At 40.1% G+C, this 22,286-nt stretch overlaps 1 protein-coding gene and 1 long non-coding RNA gene across 2 annotated transcripts in view; one reads left to right on the top strand and one right to left on the bottom strand.

Moving 5' to 3' along the window:
- Positions 1 to 22,286, top strand: part of LOC140481023 (uncharacterized) — a 358,110-nt gene that overhangs the window by 270,899 nt on the left and 64,925 nt on the right. The window lies entirely within an intron of this gene.
- On the bottom strand, positions 17,072 to 19,544 carry pou4f1 (POU class 4 homeobox 1). Its single transcript, XM_072577922.1, has 3 exons — positions 19,155 to 19,544; positions 18,459 to 18,604; positions 17,072 to 18,169 (listed from the first exon to the last, which is right to left on the bottom strand). Exons 1-3 carry the CDS (start codon positions 19,225 to 19,227, stop codon positions 17,093 to 17,095), a joined length of 1,296 nt encoding a protein of 431 aa, XP_072434023.1. The 5' UTR covers positions 19,228 to 19,544; the 3' UTR covers positions 17,072 to 17,092.

Here is a 22,286-nt window from a genome sequence, read left to right as displayed (position 1 = left end):
TCTGATCTACATTTCAAAACAGTTTATCTGGATTTCAACCCTACCAAAGTAGAACCTTGTATCTCTTTTGTAGGTATATGTTATACTTTAGCTAACTGTTGTGCTGTACCACAACATATTATGTGATCAAATCTCATTGGAATATTTCAGCAAATTGAACTTTTCAAGTTATTGAAAATGCTGAGAAAACAAGACTGTGCATTACATCTTGCCAAATTATTCATTACAGCTGGCTCACTAGTGTTCCTAATAAGCAAGAAAAAGGAAGAAATTTTCTTACCACAGGAAATACTTCCCATATAAGCAGTGAATCTTAAGCATCCTCCAAAGCATATGACCAGCAATTTACACTATCTTACCCTGCTTCTGTTAAAATATTTTAGAAGAATACACTCTGATTTCAAAGCTTGTAAAAGTTGTCAATAAATTGATGATCCACAAGCAAGTAAAGCAGCAATACAAACAGTTCCATTTTAGTTCACTTGTGTCCCATAAAACAATGAATCGAGGGGTAAATTATTAATGTCTGCAGCAATTATCACATCCTGTTGCTTTAAATGCTTTTACTATGATGGCTTAATTAGAGTTCAAAGACTTTAAAAAAACTGAACACGATATTCTCAGTAGCATGCCTCTGTTGCTGGATTGAGTTTGAATCTACATTTGCCCTGACAAAACAGCTTGATATTTTAAAATAAAACTGAAATGGCAGAGATACCTCTGCTCTTAAAGCAGTGTAATAGGAACAAAGATCAATCTGAAGTTTTATACTTATTGTATTCATTTATTCTACATTACAGAAAAGTGAAACCACATTCATACATGCAAAATATAATAGTGTGTGTTTCACTTTGGCATGAATTGTATCTGTGTCCAATGATGAAGTATTCTAAAAATGAGAATATAATTATGGTCTAATTAGGTCTAATATAGATGACAACCCAAATAGTTATGCTAATTGATGCATTGATTACCAGGTTGGAAAGTAGATATCCTCTGGCAATATGGCAGTGATAATGAAAGACAGTAGTTTTCATCATGAGATCACCCTTTTCACTGTATGTTCAAAGGCTGCTTTGCTGAAAATGTCAATATGAAGATGCAATTTAATATTGACTATAAATGTTTCATTTATGACTAATGATTTAATAATACCTACAGCTTGAGCTGTTTAGGTTGTTGTATTGACTTATTCAAATACCAATTGTTTTCATGGCAGTTAAGAATGGTTATTCACTTATATAAGCTCCCTGATAATGTATGTCACAAGCCATAAATGCACAGACAACTAATATAATCTTCAGCAATAAAGTTCATTATGTAATGAATTTTAGTATCTATTCGAAAGAAAACACACTTCCAGTCTTCTTTGCTCCATTATCTCAAGTCCCATTCTCGATCATAAACAACAATAATTTATGCACATTATTTTAACTGACATTTTAATATAATATGTTGGATTGAAGTAAGCTTTGGATGAAGGATTAAATAAAACCCATTTCCCTATAACCATTTTTAAGCATTTCTTCGAAATTTTATGGCACTATTTGGAAAAGAACAGGGAGATTTTTGCTTTGCCCTGGCCAAGAAGCCTTTTCGATCAATGTCACCAAAACAAAATCAGAGGTAATCAAGCGCAGTTGCAGAATATTGAACTGTGCATGTGACTGTCATACTTCTTTGTGGGTGGCACGGTGGCACAGTGGTTAGCACTGTTGCCTCACAGCGCAAGAGACCCGGGTTCAATTCCCGCCTCAGGCGACTGACTGTGTGGAGTTTGCATGTTCTCCCCGTGTCTGCGTGGGTTTGCTCCAGTTTCCTCCCACAGTCCAAAGATTGGCCATGCTAAATTTCCCGTAGTGTTAGGTAAGGTGTAAATGTAGGGGTGGTTTGTGCTTCGGCGGGTCGGCGTGGACTTGTTGGGCCGAAGGGCCTGTTTCCACACTGTTATGTAATCTAATCTTTGCACAGTACTTCAAAATAAGTCTTCCTAGGCAAAGCATTTCAAAAAATTTTCAAGTATAATAGGATGTACCTCTGTATAAATTTCAGACATTATTTTCAAATCTGGGGTACACTATCTTGCATCTGTGTTCAATTAATATACACTCATTAATTCTGCATTATACGTGAATGAAGCTGAACAAACAATCTGAAGTGCTTAATAAACAACTGGTACTTCAAAACAGAAGCTTTCTACTTACACCATATTGTACTTCATCATTAAACTGTGGTCATATAATGCTATAATGAGAAACATTTGTTTCACGCACTAATTTTATTCCTTAGCCTTTAAATATAGCTCTTTTATCTTTCCAGAAACTTGATGCATAATAAAAATGTGTTGTCTTTACAGTAGCAAAGTGTTTTCATGAGCAAAATGCATTGTTTTAATAATGGCTCAATTACTGAGGGCCTTATTTTCCTCAGTTCAAATTAGTAGAGTGAATTACTATTTTACTTTATAATTTATGGCTTGCTAATGAAATTGTGGCAAACAACAATTTCAAAATGTCTAATTTCAGCGTATATAATTTCATGAATAACAGTAACAATTCTGCTCTTAGCTATTTCAATATAGGAGGGTGTTCAGTCCTTGATAATAGGATCATTAAACATTTTCAGTAATTATCTATCTAATGGTCAAAATTAGAAGAGTGATCCATTTACTTATTTATTTTAATTAAGTGAGCTATAACCAAAGTTCAAATCAAAGAAAGACCTGCAACCTCACAATTATTGTTGGATTATGCCCACTTATACCATCCAGTTTTGACACCAATGGAATTTGGTGCAACCAATGTTGGTAAGTCAAGTTAACACGAGGCCGGTGGGCCCACATGCCATTATGGGAGCACTTCCAACACCTATCTACACCATTTTACTTGAAAAGTCAATTTCCTGGACACTACAGATCAAATTCTTCACCAGCCTAGAGATGCCATAGATTCTACTCTCATTCCTTGTTTATAGGTACCAAACATTTATTTTTAAAATTCTATATTATTTTCAGGATTTCAGGGTTCTTCCCTTATATGGAACTATCTGGTGTCCCAGTGTTTTCTCTTACCTGTGTCTCCTCAGGATTTGGTGAGTGATCATTCTTATGATAGAGTCTATGGCCTCCTTATTGTTTGTATTCTCAGAAATGGGATGTAGAGTGCATTCTAAGACCAATCATGAACTCCAGAAATCTATCATATTTGACATATTCTGGCCCCTTGTTATCTCAAGGATATTTCAATGGTCTACAGCCATAACTCTTTAAGAAGTTGTGATGGAACTTCAAGGTTAAAAATCCTACAACATTCTGAAAGATCCAGTCTTTCTTATTTAAAATCACACAACAATAATCAATATCAGCACTATGAACTACATGATTGTGTACTTTATCTTACTGACTTTATGATAGCCATCAATTAAGTTTTCCTTATGCCATTTCATTGGCTGTTTGTCCTGTACTACAGGTGTATATATTGGTCACTACCATTCGCATTGTCCTAATGTCCTTTATTCAATTTTATTCAACCCAAATAATTTGTATAATGCAATAGAATACTCTGGCATAAAAACAAGTTATATGATCCACCAAGTCTCTCAGAATATTTATTTTCACCTGATACATCAGGTCTAATGCGTATTCTTGCTTGATCTACATGTCCTTTTATAATAATTTTAAAACAACCATTTTACTTTCAAAAGAATTTATAAATTTTACAAAACTGATTTTACTATAGGATGTCTCTGTGGATTTTCCACACTTGTCCACTGTAGAATGATCTTTAGAGTGATAATGATGCCAATATATAATCCTAAGAGTAAAATGATGGCATGCTCCAACAATAAAGGAAAATCTATTCATTGTACTATGAGTGTATAGATGGTGGTTAATACATTTACACAGGAAAAAAAAGTAGCAGTAATAACAAACTCTTAATGCTTTCAAACAGTTCATGAACAACTTTGATAACATAATAATGTGAACAAGAGCAGAAAGGTAATTATTTCAGCTCATTTGGTCACTTATGCCAATAATGCAGAACTCAAAAATCATTGCCTACATCCTGTAACTGATTTTGTCATTAAATGTCTATACAATGCCCATTAAAATGACTGATGTTCTACATATTTACCACTCTGATCGTGAAAGATCTGTATCCAATCTCTTCCCTCTTCTGAACTTCATCCGATGTATTCTGTTGGTCAGTGTCTAAGTTATGACAGCTTCATAGATTCAAATAGCTGATTCCCCTGAAAGTCTTGAGTATTTTAATAACATTACCATCTTCATTTTATTTTCTGTAGTATAACAAACTTTGCATTTACTGTCTCTTGGACTGGTTATAAGATGTATGTCAACTGTTGTGATTTTGTTCTTCTATTAAAGTGACCAGAACAGCATTCAGAATAGAATGGAAATGAATCAATGTCCTGTTTAGACTATTGCTTCTGTTTCATTAGTTTGTGCTTCGCAAATCAAGATGCGAATTGATTATTCATCAGTGTCACACTGTACATGCAGGTTCAACAGTCTTGAAAAATATAAAAGATAAATGTTAGAAAGTTTGCTGGTCTAGAGTTTTCTTCAGTAATTTTACAGTTTTGAAGGAATCTTAATGAAGATTGTAGTTTATTTGCCAACCATTTTCTATGCATTCTAATGAAACTCCTTAATACATAATTTATAGCATATCTAAATAATGCTCCCAAATCTGAAATTAATGTAACAAATTGTTAATGAATGAGTCAATGTGATGCAAACATTTTGATAGAACTTCAAGAACTTCAAGAAGAACTAAAAGAAAACATAAGAGTAATATGAGAACACTGTAAGGACAAGCATACACATGTAGAAAGATCTTAAAATAGTTGCCTAAAGACCATATTAACAAAGAAATGTTAGAAAAGTGAACATTAGAAGTGAAATTCCTGAAGGGTCATGCATAGGATATTATACACAGAATGATGAAAAGTAAGAAATCAAGAAATTGCCATGGATGAAATACCCTTCAATCAATTCCAGTTGTGTTTGTAAGCTAAGTTTTCTCAAAATTGACAGCCACAGCACGAAACAAGTGGGAAACCTTGTTACAAATCATTGCACATGTGCACCACGTGGGAAGTTGGGAGGTGTGAGATCCACATCAATTGAAGTGAACGCAAAATTCCCAGTATGTACCATATCATTTGTCATGGTGTGGTCTGCAAAATCTTTCTGTTCCTTAAGATCACCAACACAAGTCTGGCTGCAACTTAGATCCTCTTTTTTCACAGTGAGTATCCACCTGCACCATGATGCAGTGGGTTATTGGAAAAGACCCTAACAACAGCTTGCCAAGTGTGATTTGTCTTTCTCAACTTTCAGGAAATGCTCCTTTCTGCATTTGCAAAGTTAAGAATCTTGATGAATGATGGACGGATTCTTCTGTCTGTCGACACATTTCCCTGGTTACTGCGTGGTTTCTAATCAGGTCTGTTTTTTTCAGTTAAATCGTAACAAAGTGTGCTTTACAATCTTAAAACCTACAGTGAATGATAACAACAAACAGAAAAATGTACTGTACCCAAAATTATGTTATGAACAAGAGTCTGAAATAATATTTCACTTATATAAGCAACCTGTTGTGTTGTATTCCATCTGAATTTCTGTGGCTAGCTTTCGGGATTACCAAAGAAAAGTTTTTGAGAAGTTTTAGCTATTTGAAAAAGATATAAGTGGCGCATCCCTGATATAACGTTGACCTATATCGTCCAACCAGCTGCTGGTAGGTCTTGAGTCGAAACCTTTTTGATGTTTCTTTGATGTAAACCAATTCAACCACCAAATTATACAATCGACCGCAGTCCTTGGAACTAGTATATCTTTCAGTCTTTGAAATATTTGCATCGTCTCTAAATGTTCGTGGTTGTCAACTTAATAATGACGTTTATATAAACTATTTTGTGTTTTATTAATGCAACGTGTGCTTTTAAATCATAAAGGTTAATAATCGACCTTCTATTTATCTATTCTGCGCATTAAAAATTCTTACTTCTGGCTTTCTTTGTTCTAGTCACAGAAAATGTTGAAGGGTGGGGAGTGGGTGAAATGCCAGTCATCTACAAAATGACATCGTTTACATGAAACGAAAATGAAGCATTGTTAATTAATTTTAAGAGTAAAGTGTAATCGGCAACTGATCTCTAAAACTGGGGAGCGATTGTTGTTGACCTCGACTTTGACACGTGTTTGCAACACATGTTGGAACGGCTTTTTCGTAAACAGTCTTGTCCTTTAGGTTAACTTGTACACCAGCAGACAGTGCTACTAATACAATGGAATAAGTCTTTTTCTGAAGCCTGCTTACTACTCAAATATTAGGAGAAGTGAGAGGTTCATTGCTTGGGTGTGTGCCTGTGTGTTGAAAGGTGAATGTTTAACGCTGTCTTTCTGTGCGGTACATACCTGTCTGTTCACGAGTTCTGTGTTCCATCTATATCTATGTGCTTATTCAGTTATGTCAGTTCCATATGTTTTGCCCAGGCAAAGATTGTAAGTTGTATTTGTGCTATGTGTCTGCACATTTAAGCGTCTCTAGGTGTACACATTGAATTTATACTGTGTGCATCTGTGTATGTACGCATTATATGTTTATTACTTTGCATGTTTAGTACCTTTTTCTATGCAAGTTTTATGAGCTTGTGCCTGTGCATGTTTTCTGTATGTCGCTGTATGCCCTAAAGCATGCACTGCGTGGGCACATGCAGACTGGTGTTTGAACATCTTATATTTATGGTGTTAGCTGTATTATATGCATTGTGTGTGTGACTCTTTACGGCTGCTGTTGATTGTACAATGTCTACAGGGGCAAGTCAGACCTCCTGAAAAGACAAGCTCCTGGCAGCTGTTTCGAGTCCGTTTTCACAATATCTCCAAGCACCTACAGGCGATAAATGATCATCTGGATTCTACATTTGCAAACCTGCTGGAATAAATGTGACTTCTGGGTACCAAGAGGTCAAGTACGGCTGCTCAAATATTTTTCTTACAAAATGACGGATTTATTAGACAAATAAGTAGCCCGGCTGATGCAAAAACCCCAGTGATTGAATTTTTACGTTAAGTCAACAACAACTCGAACTACATCAGTGCCCCGAGATTTAGTGATGATGGCTGAGATTACTCAACAAATAGGATTTTGAAATGAATACAGATTTCTAGGGATCTGCTCTGACACTTTTCGCTTGATAATTCCTCCACCGAACCGCGCAGCTACCCCTCCCAGAGTTGCTATTGATACCAGAGTCTCAGATACGAGGCTTTAGTATGCAAAAGAGTATTTGACAACTTTCAGGCCATTAATTAATTGGAGGTATCCAATGACTAAAAATCTCGATGCTGTTTTTAATGCTTGTGGTATTGGTTGTTAGACAATCAAGATTTCTAAGATAATCCTTTAGTAAGGTCACTTTCTCCTCACTATCCAATTGTCTGCCTGGCTCCAAGTTGTTGCCATGTGGCTTAATTTGTGAGTTTATTTACCAAATCATCTTTTCTTTTATGAAATGTTGACTCAACTCGACTGGAGCATAGCACTTGAAGACAAGTGGCTATGAAACCCACTGTTACCTTTATTTGCAAAATTCTGTTTGCCCCTTTTCCCCGAACGCTCCATTTTTGAACAGCTGATCCGACTGCAAGAACTGTGCTACACAGTACGTTTTTGGCTGGGAGCTGTTTGTTTTCAGTGATAGGCGTGGCACTGGCCGTGGTGCTGAAATTTCTCCCCTGTTTGGCCCCGTTACCATACAATCTTTCCAAGAAAATATTTCATCTGTACTTTCAGATTGCTAAATGCAAAAAAAAACTGACAGCTGAATCGTGCTCATTCCTGTCCGATGTGCTGGTAGCAAATAATATGTAGCACCTAATAAATCCAGCTGGCGTTCTCTATATAGCCTCATGCAGAAATAATTATTGTCCTGCCCTGCTGATGTCAAAAGGCCTCTTCGTCTCATCTGTCATGAAACCAATTTCACTTTATTTACATCCATTTGGTAGTTTAATTACTGCGCTGATGAATAGCCTAAAGGAATTAAGTTACGATTCCTTAGAAACCTAAATCGACAGATATATGGGCTTTTTCTTACTGAACAAAAAAAAATCTGCATGCTTGCGTGCATGAAAATTAGACGAGGATGCACTGTCTCTTGTTGGCAGTCAGTTTGCACCTCGTTCTTTCCACTCGGGGAACTTGAAGCGTGAGTGTGTGTTTATTTTAAGGCATTTCTCACATACTCGACCCAATAGACTAAAGAAACAAATCGAAACTGTATTGTTAGACTCTATCTGCTGTTGCTTTGCATTGGTTTCGCAAACTCCATGTGAAGCGCAATAGTCTTTTTGTTTTAATCATAAACTTTATAACCGCTTCAGAGGCCTTTATATTAACATTTCAGCCAAGAATCACCAAATATGTGATAATTCTAGGATTCGGGACACAGCGGGGAAATAGCTCCTGTTCTTTCCCATTACCGCCTTTGCTAATTTGCCTGTCGTAAGACATACCAGAAGTTGTCCACACTAATCCCACGTCAAGTTTCAGGATAATTTCATTGATATTGCTGGACATCTTACAATCTGAAAGATGGCGCTGTTTTGTTTTCACATTTGGCCGCGATATCATTGTCGCCATTTGCATGGGTCGTACGTGACCACTGGTCTGGATAAGTCTCTTTTAGCAATTTGCAAAATTACCCTGAATTCATTTTATAATTAGTTGTAAACTTTGCGGACCTCTGTGTTGGGAGAGGGTTAAAATGGGTTTGATGAGACAATTTTTACTCGGATAAAAGTCCAGGTCACTCTTGGCCGACCCAACAACAACTTCAACACCGCTTTATAATTCAGATCTTTCGAAACACGTGAGTGACGCTGAATTTCTCTGTCGGTTTGGTCACGTTGACCAGACGTTACTCCCAGGGGAACTTTACAAAATCGTATTTCAGTTTCTCTTGGGTGCAGCTATACATTCGTCCAATGACGCAGTAAACATATTATCGTGATTCAGAATCTGTCTTTAAAATGAGTGTCTGAATTCGAGAAATGCTTCCGATTTGCTCTTTACAATTTCGTAACAAATAATTCCACTCTTTTCGACAGTGTTTCACAATATTCAGCACTTTGCCAAATAGACGACACAACAATATCTCCTTATATGTAATCTGTGTAAGAATACAGATAATTGAATTACTAAATGCCCATTATTTATGTTCTATGTTATTGTCAAGTGCCAAACATTATCTAACGACTTCGTATTTACTGCAGAGAGGAACATTCAATACTTAAGGAAACTAACATCCTATTAAAATTGTAGCTTCGGGCTTTTGTGATCAATTCCATGTGCAAATGAAAATCGAAAGTATTGAGTTGGTCACACACCTTGATTTGGGCGGGAGACAGGGAGGCTAAAGGTCACTGGTCATCTTAGAAGGGGTATTCTATTTTCTTTGAAAAGGTCAGACTTTTCCTTGAGATACTGTGATCGTTTTGGGAGGTGCTGGCACGGTTAGAAAAGGTGGGGTGGCTGGTGTTCTGGCGTGTTTCCTTTTGATTAATAGATACATGTGGCAAACGGCCCGACATATGGTGTGCGAAGCAGCTTGAAATGGTACCTAAGGCATCCCCTACGGCGATTAACATATTAGAGGCTTTTGTGCCGTCAGACAGTCAGACTTCATCTTCTGTACGCCTCGTAAAGTCAGAGCACAGAGCTGTTTGATAGGCTTTCAATAATGCATTACTGCCAATGACAGACTTATACTTAAAGGGATCCCAGCTCTCATGCCTTTTATATAAAAAAAATCACTTTAAAATAGAGGTTCAAAGAGATGAGTGGAACTGCTATCGCAAGCTCCCCTTGTAGAATTTTAAACTTCAAATGAGGCACTGCTACAAAACGCTTGTTTTCTTGATGTTTTCCACAAATTTATGTAGTATGGAATTTTATGGTGCATTTATCTAAGAAGAACCGAGCATGTCAATAAGCATCTGACTACACTGCAACCACATTTCGAGATGTTACTGCAGAACGACTGCAATGTTGCACTTATCTAGCATGGTCTTTAAAGACGTTTAAACAACTAGTCGAAGCAATTGTTTTGGCATGTTAGATTGCACTCGCCCGCTGTTTGTTACGTGTGCTTTACTGGTATCATAGCAGCGTCTTTGACATCCAGTGATGTTAGTTTCTACAAAGAAAAAGCGTAATGTTCACCCCGATCAACTTAAAACTAAGCGAAGACTTTTGGTGTCGCAAATTGCAATACAACCTAACAAAACAAAGCAGAAATTGCGAAAATTGGCTGTCGCGAATCGACACCCTTAAAAAGACGTTATTCGGTTCTTCCTTAAAATTAAATTTTCAGTGTATCATCAGCAAACACGATCTGAAGGATAGTCTCGGTTTTGCAGCACAAACAAATCTACTCGCCCCTCTAACAACGCTGGTCCTTGCAAAGTCGCTAAAGACTGTATTACAGAATATTTATCAATAATGTTCCAAAATAAAGCTATTTGGTAAGTTATGCGCCTTTATGTAATTTGCTAAGCAGCAATTTACTGGTCATGAGATCTAAGTAAGAACTGGATTCAGACAACCGTTTTCTGTCCAACTCAAGTTGTACCTTACTGTAAGTTCTCCATTCACCAAAATGCTTATCATGTCGAGTTTAGAAGAGGACCGTATACCGCTATTATAATTTAGCGAGCTTTGTTATTGACCAAGAAAATGAAATAAGTTCGTACCATTATCATTGTCATTACATTTTGACCGCGCAGATAGTTTGAAATAATGGAGGCTATGTAATTGTTTTCCCCTTAAAACTGTAGCTTGGCGAAGTAACGTTTTTACAGGATCGTTGAAAAAAAAGTATCTTAGCCACTGTTGAACTGTGTAATTTCCTGACAATAGCATGATCCCGTGTAAGGTATGAGCAGTCGCGCGGAACACCGAATTCAATTGGATTTTCCAGTGGCTGATAAAAGTTTTTGCAAACTTTTATCTAGGCTATTATCAGAGACTGTCGCTATCCATCGGCTGCAGGTAAAAGTAAACGTAGAAGGGGCAGTCTCAAAGGATGAAATTGTCATAATCTGCAGAAGATAGACATTTTTCGATTTCATAAGTCGTTTAGTTACTTTGTTGGTTTTCGGGCTTTTGTTTTGCTCTCTGGTGGTAAGAGTTGGCTGGTGAACCATCACACGATTTTACAGCAGAATGAAACGTAGAGGGTGTTTGGAAAGGCATGTTATGCAACTCGAGTTGCGAACTTACATGCGGTGCTGCCTGTTATATTCCCATAAACATTTGACCCCGTTAAACATCGTTTATATTCATTACATATTGCTATCTGTATACCGCGTTTCTGTAGCCGATATAAATTTGATGAAACTGCCTTTTTATTGAAACCGTTTGAATTACTGTATTGTGTCAAAAATCTTACGGTCATAATGTGCCCAAATAGGGTGAAGGTAACGAAACAAGCCTTGCAGCTGGGTCTATAATAGATATTTAAGATAAAGTAAATAATCCTTACCCCATTAAAATGTCTCTGTCTTGGCAGGCAATAGAAATAAATAGTTTTTTCTGGGCAATGACTGCAGCTATACCCCTTTTTTTTTCCTCAACGCACTGAAAAAAAAAATCAGGTGGTTGCTTGAAAATACTGCTTTTATATCAGCAAAGGCGATTAATGTTGCATTTAACTGCATTTAACATTTTTAAACGCGCATAATATCTACGCAGGCTGAATCCATTTATTGAAAAATGAGCAGTTGGGATATCAATATTCATGAAATTTTAAAATAAGAATTCCAACAATTTGGCTGCAGTGACCAAGAAGAAATCAAACTAAAATACGGCGGATGCTGGAAGTCCGAAATAAAAACAGAAATGCTGCGGCAGATCTGGCACCATTTGTGGAGAGAGAAACGGAGTTAACTTTCCGAGTCCGATATGACTGCTGTTCGGAACTGAACTGGTCAGTTCCGATAAAATATAGACGTTGCTGGAATTTTTATTTGGTATGTTTTCACCCTTTAAACTCCCATAATCTGAGATCACCGGTTTCATGTGGAAGAATCCATGCTAATGTTCCAATTAAATTATTCTGACACAGTCCGGGCCACGTAGGTCTCAAGCTTCATTAAATGTTTATTGCCAGTACATGACTGCCTGAGAATTCCCTGTGTAAATGAGTTTCCCATAGACTGAGCAAGCAGTAGAAATGATGAGACCTTGTGTTCAGTGTGGTTCATTCGGCTTATGAAGACATATGATTAGGTCAACAGACCAGGTCAAAACAAGGCTTTGGGAAAGAACAATTCGGGAAGGCTTCGAAATAATGAGTGGGGGGGGTGGGGTGGGGGGAGGGGGTGTCTGAACGTGCCCTGCCATTCTGGTTGAAGTTTCAAAGGTATCGACAGGTCCTGCACTATTCTTGGTGCGGCTGTAGGTGGTCCTCGCCACCTTGACCTCTGACACTGCCATCTAGTGTCGCTTTTGCATTGTCGTTGGTTGCAGTGCCGCTTCGGAATTTGAATGGTCATCAAATGGATACTGCAAATTTACGTGGCAATATACATTTAACATTATTATTCATACAATAGACGGACATTTGCTTTTTTTTCTTTGTTCAATCGCCGTCAAAAACTGGCAACACATTTATCATCACAATAAAACCCGAGTCTTTTTGTTTGAAAATCAACAATTGCATGAGGTTTATTGCTGCAAGAAATGGTCGAACATTTTGAGCTGGGTGTCATTGACCAAATTTCCTAAACAAAGAACGTGCCAGCCACTTTAAAAAAAAACTGATGTATTTCGATTTCTATTTACTTCCAAGCGATAGCCAGAGTTGAACAACTGTTTTTAAATTCTTACATTTGCTCTGTGCGCCGCGCGTGATGTTTGGTTGTCTCGCTGAATTGTTATTTTTTTTTGGCGAGGAAGTTTCATACTGGATGGGCGGAAAGTAGATAAAGTAACCGCTTCATTTGTGCAGTTTCTGTATTTCCGTGATTCCTGGCGTCAAAACAATTCAAGAATAAAAGTCATACAGGAAGGAGCGAAATGGAGTAAATCGTTTGTTAAATGCAGTTAAAAAATAAATGTATATTAAATAAAGTTCAAAGTGTTTAAAAGCCTACTGGGACATTTTTTCTTATCAAAGCAGATTTTTCTTTCAAAGAGGGTTTTGCAGCGTGGCATACAACAAAGCTGTCGTGACAACAATTACCAAAGTTTTAATTAGCCTCTTGTCATCCTTCGCTTTATTAATTTGTTGAATCTCTTAACATGAATTATTTACAAAGCATTCGTAATTACATTTGTGAGAATCCTCTCAGATCTGACAGTGCAAAAGGCAATAATTACGATAAGGGAGCATGTTCGTGCTGCAGACAGTAGTTGCTGTGTCAGACTGATTTGGGCTGCTACTTTGCTGTGCATTACAAAAAAATGAAATTAATGTCTTAGATTATCAAATAGTGGCAAGTTCTAACGTGTTGCATACTTCCACAATTTACAGTAATAAAATTAATAACAATCCGTAACTTGCATAATGAAAAAAAATTACTTGCAATTTTATTTAAGGATAATTATGATATCCAATCCTTTCTTTTCATAAGACCAACAGACCTGCTTTGTGCGAATGACAAACTCTTCAATACTGCCTCTATACATCATAAAATGTTTTGTATTGAAGGAGAATAACCCGGGTCATCTAATTCGAATTCAGAAGCGATGATCGCATTAAAAGTAATTTAATAGCAGACTACACGTGCACGTGATCATATAACCGGCGGAACCGAATTCCAGAGAATTATTTTAACAGCAATGTCGAAAATGATTTCTTCAGGCAAACCCCAAGGTTTCTGGAATGAGCCTGGGTAACTCTGCAGTACTGGTGCGTTTATCTTGTTGAAGCAGCAGAGAAATTAGCCGGGGTATCAGACAGGAGGAAAAATCAATAGGATCACGGCAGTGAGTGTCTATTATTCATTTATGATGGTTTAATATAAGTTGATACCAATTGCCGAACAAGTGTTACATGCGATTTCCACAATTCTCACGTTATTCCTTGTGGATCGTGACCCGTCATTTTCTAGGATTTGCTGTATTTTAAATACGGGTTTGTACACACTGCACATTTCCTTATAGCCAAATAAAGATGGAGTGTAGCAGTAAAAATGTAACTTCTCACTGATAACAAAATTCTATATAGAACATATAGGGGCCGGTGTCAGCGTATTATTTTGAAATCCAGTTAGAGTTTCAAAGGCTAATTTTCATGAAAATGTATTACTGCTCCTTTTTCATTTAACATAATGTAAATGTTGTCTTTTTTTTGTTATACTGAGAGAAAGTCTCACATGCCATCAACTTAACCCTCCGCCCGTATTTTATTTTTGGATTGTCTCTAGATTTTGTTTCAATGCTTGACATGAATGTGAAATCTTACCTGTGCCGCAGCTGGGGTTTTGAACAGTATGCGATCTTTGTGTAAATGTACAACAATGGATGTCCTTACTAATTATCTAATTTTATTCATGAATAATGGTCGCAACGATATTATATTGTCAGAGCTGAAAAACATTTACAGTTCGGGTACTTCGCATTCCATATTTGCGTTTGTTCCAACTAACACCAACGAGATCAATGAAGCTTAAGTAAGACACCCGCACATGTTCCTATTCATTCAAAGGTGTAGTTGCATTTTTAAAAGTGTTGCCTTTTTGTTAAGGATCTTTCAACGCTTCCATTTTTTAGAAGCGCGAAAATATGATCGAGGGATCCAAAAGTTAACCCAAAACCTGTTAGCTGAAACTCAGGATGAAAACTGTTCTAGTAGTGCAGTAGGTGGCATCACAAACGTACTTCATAATGCCACAACTCACGGCTCGCCTGACGAGAGAGGTTGAATGACATTTTGGCGTAAAGCAAGGGGACTCGGGGAAAACATGTATTTAACTTATAAGTTCTTCTGGTGAGAGATATAAAGCACCATTGTCCGAATTTTGAGACTTCTTTATTTTTTAAAATGCATAATTGCAAATACCTTTTGCATGTTTTGTTTCTTAAAATCATTAGTTCCTTTCAAAACTCAGAACGAAGAGTTCGAACTGTTCAAATTCTGAAGTGAACACAGCCGGTGTATGCTTTCGCGTGTGTTCATGGTTTAGAGCATGCATAGAGAACTTATAGACTGCCTTCTCATGATAACGGCGACGTTCTAACTGCTTAAACCTCAGTTTTACTAAGAACAAAAAAAAGCACTCTTAAACAGACAGTTGTTTCCCTTTTTATTAATAAATGTGCTAGGACATATCTCCCTGTTGTATTTGGCTTACAGAAATAAATTAAATAAATAAGTAAATAAATTTTAAAAAACACAATTCAGGAGAAAGCTTGGCAAATATACATTGGACAGGGCTCGACTTAAAGTGAAACTTTTTTTCCTTTTACGTATGATGCACACGTGGTTGCAGTTTGTAAACATGTGCGCAAATTAAAAAGTTATTTACAATAAACACCTATATACAGTTATAAACAGGGTCATAATGTTGTGTCTAGTGAAAACAGGCAGTTAACAGTGAAATCACACTATCCACAAGGTCTATCAAGCTACGCTATAGTGCTCATTTCAGTTCCAAATGCATAGAATGTTTGCGCTGCAGACATAACAATTTTGTATCAAATCCATAGGCGCCAAATTCGGTATTCCATCCTCAGCTCATGCAGTTATTTTACTCCTGCGCACATATTTTAGATGCCTGCTAAAGGAGATATTCCTACCCAAAACAGAATCAATAATTTCGTGTGAGTATTTAATGCGCAAACTTTTGGTAGTCCTGTATCAAGCTTTAGATGCGAGAATCGCTTGAATTTTGATCGTAAACCTTAATACGCTAACATGTTTTCCATCCAGTACGATATACTAAACTCTGCAACATACTTTTAGTGCAATTACCAAAAAACGGAGTGCCGACAGCTAACGCCCGTTACATTTGACAAAAAAACAAAACCGTGATCTGATCAGCATGCAGACCTTTGGAAACGATTATCACTGTAAAATGTCAATTGCGATTTTTTTTGTATATTTTGCTTTTTTTTCTATTAAGAATTCAAAATAATTAATAATGAGGCTATATACCACGATCTGCATAAATACTGTCCCAAACGGCAAATCAAGTCAGAATATCCACAAGCACGACTGTGCTTCTTCTATCAGATAAACTGAAGGAAGGATGTTACATGGGGTGGGGGGGGGTGGGGGGTACCACAACGTTATCCCTCTCCAGTAGTAAGTACTCATATCAAATCAATGGACGATCGTGCCTGAGCTTTTTTTTTGTAACTGAAGCAATCGGCTTCTGAAAAGTCAGAATCGAAATGTCCTAACGCAACAGACTCCATGGGCTGGTGAATAACAAAAAGTTGTCGAGGTAACGATTTTTGTTGTTGTTGACAAAAAGGGACGAGAAAACGGAGCACAGCAGCATCAATGGAACACTGGAGTGAAATTATACCGAAGTGACTGAACATCAATCAACTTTTCTTCGCATTTTGTTTCCAATAACAGGAGAGGCCAGTCTGGCACGTTTACAGTTTTGTTCCTGTGTTTCCCCTTAAAAAAAATCTAGAAATTTCAGCACAGAAACCGGGCGGTCTGAATTACCTGTGACTTGCATACTTCACCAATAATGTGAAAGAAAAAAAATAACACAAACACCACGATGCCTCAGAGACCGATGACTTCGCTTGGATCTCGTCAGGAACTCGTCTGCAAACCTCCGCTCGCTCCATTACACAGTGAGATTCACACACACACACAAAAAAAGTACTGTGACCAAGTCCGGGAGGGAGCCAAGTGAGGAGGAACAACTATCCTCGGTCACCCCCAGAGAGAGAGAAAAATAACTTGTCTGTTATCGAGTCTGCCGGCGGGGGGTTCGAGGTGAGGGGAAGAGGGTGGAATAAAAGGTGGAGGTGGGGGTGGAGGAAGAAAGTGGGGGGTGGGGGGGGGGGGCGATCCCGCTTTTCTCTTGCAGCTAGTGGTTGGCGGAAAATTTCATTCTTTTCTGCTTCTGTCTTTGATTGCAAAACCAAACCCGCACAACGTTCTTTTTCAGATCCAGTTTCTCGGCGATCGCCGCGATCTTTTCGGAGGAGGGCCGAGGCTGGACGGCGAAGTAAGCCTCGAGGGAGCGCTTCTCCGGGGCGGCGATGGACGTCCGCTTGCGCTTCTTCTCGCCGCCGTTGAAGATGTCGGGCTTGTTCATCTTGTCGCGGTGCGCGCCCTCCGCCTCCTCCAGCCACGCTTGCAGGATGGGCTTCAGCGCGATCATGTTGTTGTGCGACAGGGTCAGCGACTCGAAGCGGCAGATGGTGCTCTGGCTGAGCGAGCCCACGCCCGGGATCTTCAGGTTGGCCAGGGCCGCGCCCACGTCCGCCTGGGTCACCCCCAGCTTGATCCGCCGCTGCTTGAAGCGCTCGGCGAACGCCTCCAGCTCCCGCGGGTCGGCGTCCACGTCGTTGACCGAGGGCAGGCCGGACCCCGCCACGCCGTGGCCCACCAGGCCGTGAGGGTGCGGCGCCATGCCCATGGCCGCCTGGTGGGGGTGAGGGTGGTGGTGGTGGTGGTGATGGTGGTGGTGGTGGCTCAGGGGGCCCAGGCCGTGCATGTGAGCCGCGTGGGGGTGGGAGGAGGTCGACACCACCCCGCCGCCGCCTCCTCCAGCCCCACCACCACCACCACCTCCCCCTCCACCCCCGTCCCCCCCTCCTCCTCCTCCTCCTCCCCCTCCTCCGGCCACTGCCATGGCCCCGGCCAGGGTCAGCGAGGACGAGCTGAGGTGGTCGATGAGCTCCCCCGGGTCGAGCGGCTGGTGCGGCTGGTGGGGATGGTGGTGGTGGTGGGCGTGGGGGTGCGAGGACAGGGCGGACGGGTGCGGGAGGGCGACGCTCGAGGTAGACGTGCATGGCACCGTGTTCATGGTGTGGTAGGTGGCATCCGGCTTGAACGGGTGGCTCTTGCCCTGGGACACGGCGATATCCACGGCCGCCAGAGCCTCGGCGCGGGCGAGCAGGGTCTCATCTAAGCTGGCGAAGAGGTTGCTCTGCAGTTGCTGTCACAAACAGAGAGAGAGAGGCGGGTAGAGGGAGAAAGAAATAAACATGATCAACAGCTAATTCTCAACAGGGAATAGTCACTTTTAACACTTCACAAACATTTAAACCTACAACACGAACGCTGAGAAACGAGTTGCAATCCTGCAAAAGGCATGGACGGACTTGAGCGAGCAGATAAAGAACATTTAAGCGGTATTTTGCCAGACGGTTGCCTTGCAGCCACAACTTAGTCCATATTGACAACAGAGAGAGGTGGGGGAGAGAGAGAGAGATAAAGGTACGTACCGGCGGAGCTGGTAGACAGGCTCTCCTTATTGCTTCCGAGCTGGAGTGCAGAGAAGTGTACTTGTGCTCAGGTAGGGTGTGATGCATCCCGAAGGCTGGCTGTTTGCTGTTCATGGACATCATTTTGAACACTGTACATAGGGATGCTAGAAAGAGGAGAGGAAGTGAGGCTGGAACTGTGTTTAAAGAGAACGCAAAAGTTGTGGGCACATATTACATATATGTGTGCATTCGTATTTTTTTTCGTCTTCTCCTTGCAAACATGTAGAGATATAAGTAGCTCTGTGTTGAACTGCAGGCCAGTTGCACACTCCTGCTCTATGTGTGTATGTGTGTGTGTGTGTGTATGTATGTCTCTCTCTCAGTGAGTGCTGCCTCCCTATTGCTGCCTGGGACACACACAGGCTCCGCTTACACCTGCTGCCCACTCTCGGCCCAGCCCCCTCTCTGCGCTCGCGCGAGATCTGGGCGTCCCTCCCGCGCCAGCGCGTGCGGCCAAGCGGTTGCCCGGGAGACCAGCGCCGGAGGCCGCAGCCCATTGGACCGGCCCGTGGAGGGATTCGCGCAGGCGCGCTCGCCCACCCTTCATTGTTGATTGACAAACGCCCAGTCCCCACCCCTGTCCTCCCCCGGACCCCCACGAGGCTGCAAAGTCAGAGGGAAGGCGAAAGGAGACTACAGCTCCCACAATACAACCTCCCTCCCGTTCCAGCCGTTCAGGAGCACGTGGGAAATAACCATTCCAGTCACGGGAAGCGATTGCAAACATTGCAGAGGGCAGACGGTGGCGCGGCGTCCACGATCGAGGCTTTTGAATCTCTTGACAGCGCTAAACCTTCCCGAGCCTTGCCCAGATGCATCTGAAAAGTAGACCGAAGACTGTGCGATTCCCGCTGTTACTGAGCAATCCGAGCAGATGCTCTGAAGCTCCTTGCGCCCTCCGCGTGACAAAACAAAAATGCGTTTGCGAGTAATGACAGCTCCTGTTCGAATCAGCTCAACAGGTTTTAACACATCCAGGACGCAGCCCATCCAATTATTGATCAGCTCTGTCCACCCCTCCCTCCCCCCTCCATCTCTCCCACGATTGCAGTAAAGCGACGGCGCCTCCAGGAAGGGAATCGAGCAGACACCGGGCTCTCTTCGCGCGTTCTGCCTTCTGCCAGCATTTAAAAAAATGTTCCAAGGCCCATTAAACAAACATTACCGCCGGGGAGTGGGTGGGGGAGCAAGCGGAATGCGCACGCGCACTTCTCACATCCAAGTGTAGGAATGTATTCCTATCGCAACACCTCATCATTTTAAGGATACGATTGGAGTTGATGGTGTAGAAGTAATTATATATGTTTTTCGTGTACTTTTTGGAGAGGCAGCTTCACTGAGCTTCATCTTCGTTAACCCCCACTGGAAGCTATGTCAGTCTAGAAATTCCAACCCTCGAGAACATTATTCAACTCGTACGATCATTCTGCATTTTACCTGGAAACTTTTACACAGGGAATCATGAATGGAAACAACGAATGAACGGCAACATTTTATAAAATTAACAAGGCTATTTACAAACTGATCTGAATTGGTTATTTGGTTACTTAGAAGTGTTTAATATACTATGCGTTTTTCCACATCGTATGCAGCAAACAAAATAACTTGCACGACCCAATTTCTTGAATTACAACGTTAACCACGCTACAGACAATGCAGTAAAATGGTCAAAAAGCGCTACCTAAACGCAAGGCTTATTTTTATACCACCCTTACTATTATTCAGTGCTGCACAGCAAACAAAAGAGACTGATGTTTTTTTCTAATCCTGTAGAAATCTAAACTTTTAACTGTTTAATTTGAATAGAACTTATGATGTGTGGCCGTGTGCCATTCCACAGTAAACGGTCACATGTAATATATGTTCACAACAGTTATAACAGTAAATATGATTCCGTAGAATTCAGTTTCCAAGAATAGAGGTTGGGATTGAATCGTTTATCACAAAAGTTGTATTTGCCGTCCTATGTAGATCTCAAATTGGTAGATTTTTATAAAACAATCCCCTTTATTTAACTGGAGAAAGTGAGGACTGCAGATGCTGGAGATCAGAGCTGAAAATGTGTTGCTGGAAAAGCGCAGCAGGTCAGGCAGCATCCAAGGAGCAGGAGAATCGACGTTTCGGGCATCAGCCCTTCTTCAGGATTGAAGAAGGGCTGATGCCCGAAACGTCGATTCTCCTGTTCCTTGGATGCTGCCTGACCTGCTGCGCTTTTCCAGCAACACATTTTCAGCCCTATATTTAACTGCCTATATTGCCTTAATACTTTTGACTGACCTTCTGAATGGGGTCGGATGTGATAAAATAGGCTATTCTGTGGTTTGTGAACATTAAGTCCAGTCTAATCTGAAAACTGAATGTATTTATATTTTATAGCGAAGCAGCAAAAAACATTGTATACAGAGGAGAGCAGTCTTACTCTAAACGATTTAGCATCGCGCCCTATTTTCAATTATGTGCAATTGTAATCTGATTTATCTGTATTCGAAAATGTCCTTTGTAATAGGTTCAATTCTGTGGTGAGCACGTTATTTTACAGTTAATGGAAAATACAACCAAAAAGTTTCATTTAAATTCTAAAATCGAGAAACCACGTGTTAAAAAAAATCCGCCGGACTGCTTATCTCAATAGTTGCGAGCGGTTTAGTAGTGCCAATTAATTAAACATTACCAAGTTATCGCGTTTCTAGAAGTCGCCATTTATCACTGTGGTTGGACAGTTCTAACACAGGGATAATTTCCATGTGACATAATTAAAAGCGATTCAGATATCGGAGTCTGTGTTCTAGACGTTTATCGTAAGACCGTGCAAGGTATTCACATCTGTTGACTGCGAATAGTTAGTCAACTATTAAGTGCTTAACATAAATCCTGACAGATGAATTCAGTTTCGAACTAATTTGGCATCCAAGTTTTTGCATCTACGACGAAAAAAAAGTTTTCCTTAAGCCACCTTCCCACAACAGCCAAAAACGTGTTTAGTTTCTGTTGTTAATGCCATGCCAGTTACAGAAATGTAAATAGCGGGTCTAGAGAGTGTATTTAGCCTTCTTCTGTCAGTGGTACAATGCTATTGCACCTAATCTGCAAAATATGCATCAGCTTGGATCAGATTTCACTGAAGAGCAACAGGTTACAAAAGAGAAAAAAATGGAAAGCATGCAATCAACATGTAGCCATCAGAAGGAAACATCCAATTATGTATGCATTTCCAAAATCAATGGATTAGGTCTTGCTCTTCTTCGCATTTTCATTTGCTATTTTCCTCTGTATACAACCAAAATCGTGCAACTGCAGACACTGTTATCGCTCCCAATAAATAAAGCAGGAAAATTGGAACAAAACAAATGAGCATTTAGAAAAAATCTCTACCTTGTTATGTCAAAGAAGTCGGGGTCATGGTGGGATCTCGCACTCTCACCGGTGTGTATCACTCCCGGGAGATTGTGTGGGAAGGCACGTTACAGCGTTCTGATCTGTCTTGAGTTAACTAGGGCAGCATAAGACAGACTTGATGGACGAGTGGTCTTTCCTCGTTCGTAGTTTTCCTATATTTCTACGCCGGAAATGAGGTTTTTCAAAAAAAACACACGAAGTTCGCAAGTAAATTATTAAACGTATCCAGCAACAGCTCTTCAGCATTTAAAATGATTGCAACAGGTTTCCCAACAGAGGCCTATACCTAAGTTAGACGTCTGCGCACTGAGTTCCCAGACAAAACATCTCAGCCCATGACTTCGAATAGGCATCTGCGTCAGTGGCATATATTTGTTCAGGTGAAAAAAA

Source organism: Chiloscyllium punctatum, chromosome 9, assembly GCF_047496795.1.
Source record: "Chiloscyllium punctatum isolate Juve2018m chromosome 9, sChiPun1.3, whole genome shotgun sequence".
NCBI classification, from domain to species: domain Eukaryota; kingdom Metazoa; phylum Chordata; class Chondrichthyes; order Orectolobiformes; family Hemiscylliidae; genus Chiloscyllium; species Chiloscyllium punctatum.
The sequence above is the reverse complement of the archived record's forward strand: the minus strand, read 5'-3'. Positions and strand labels throughout refer to the sequence as shown.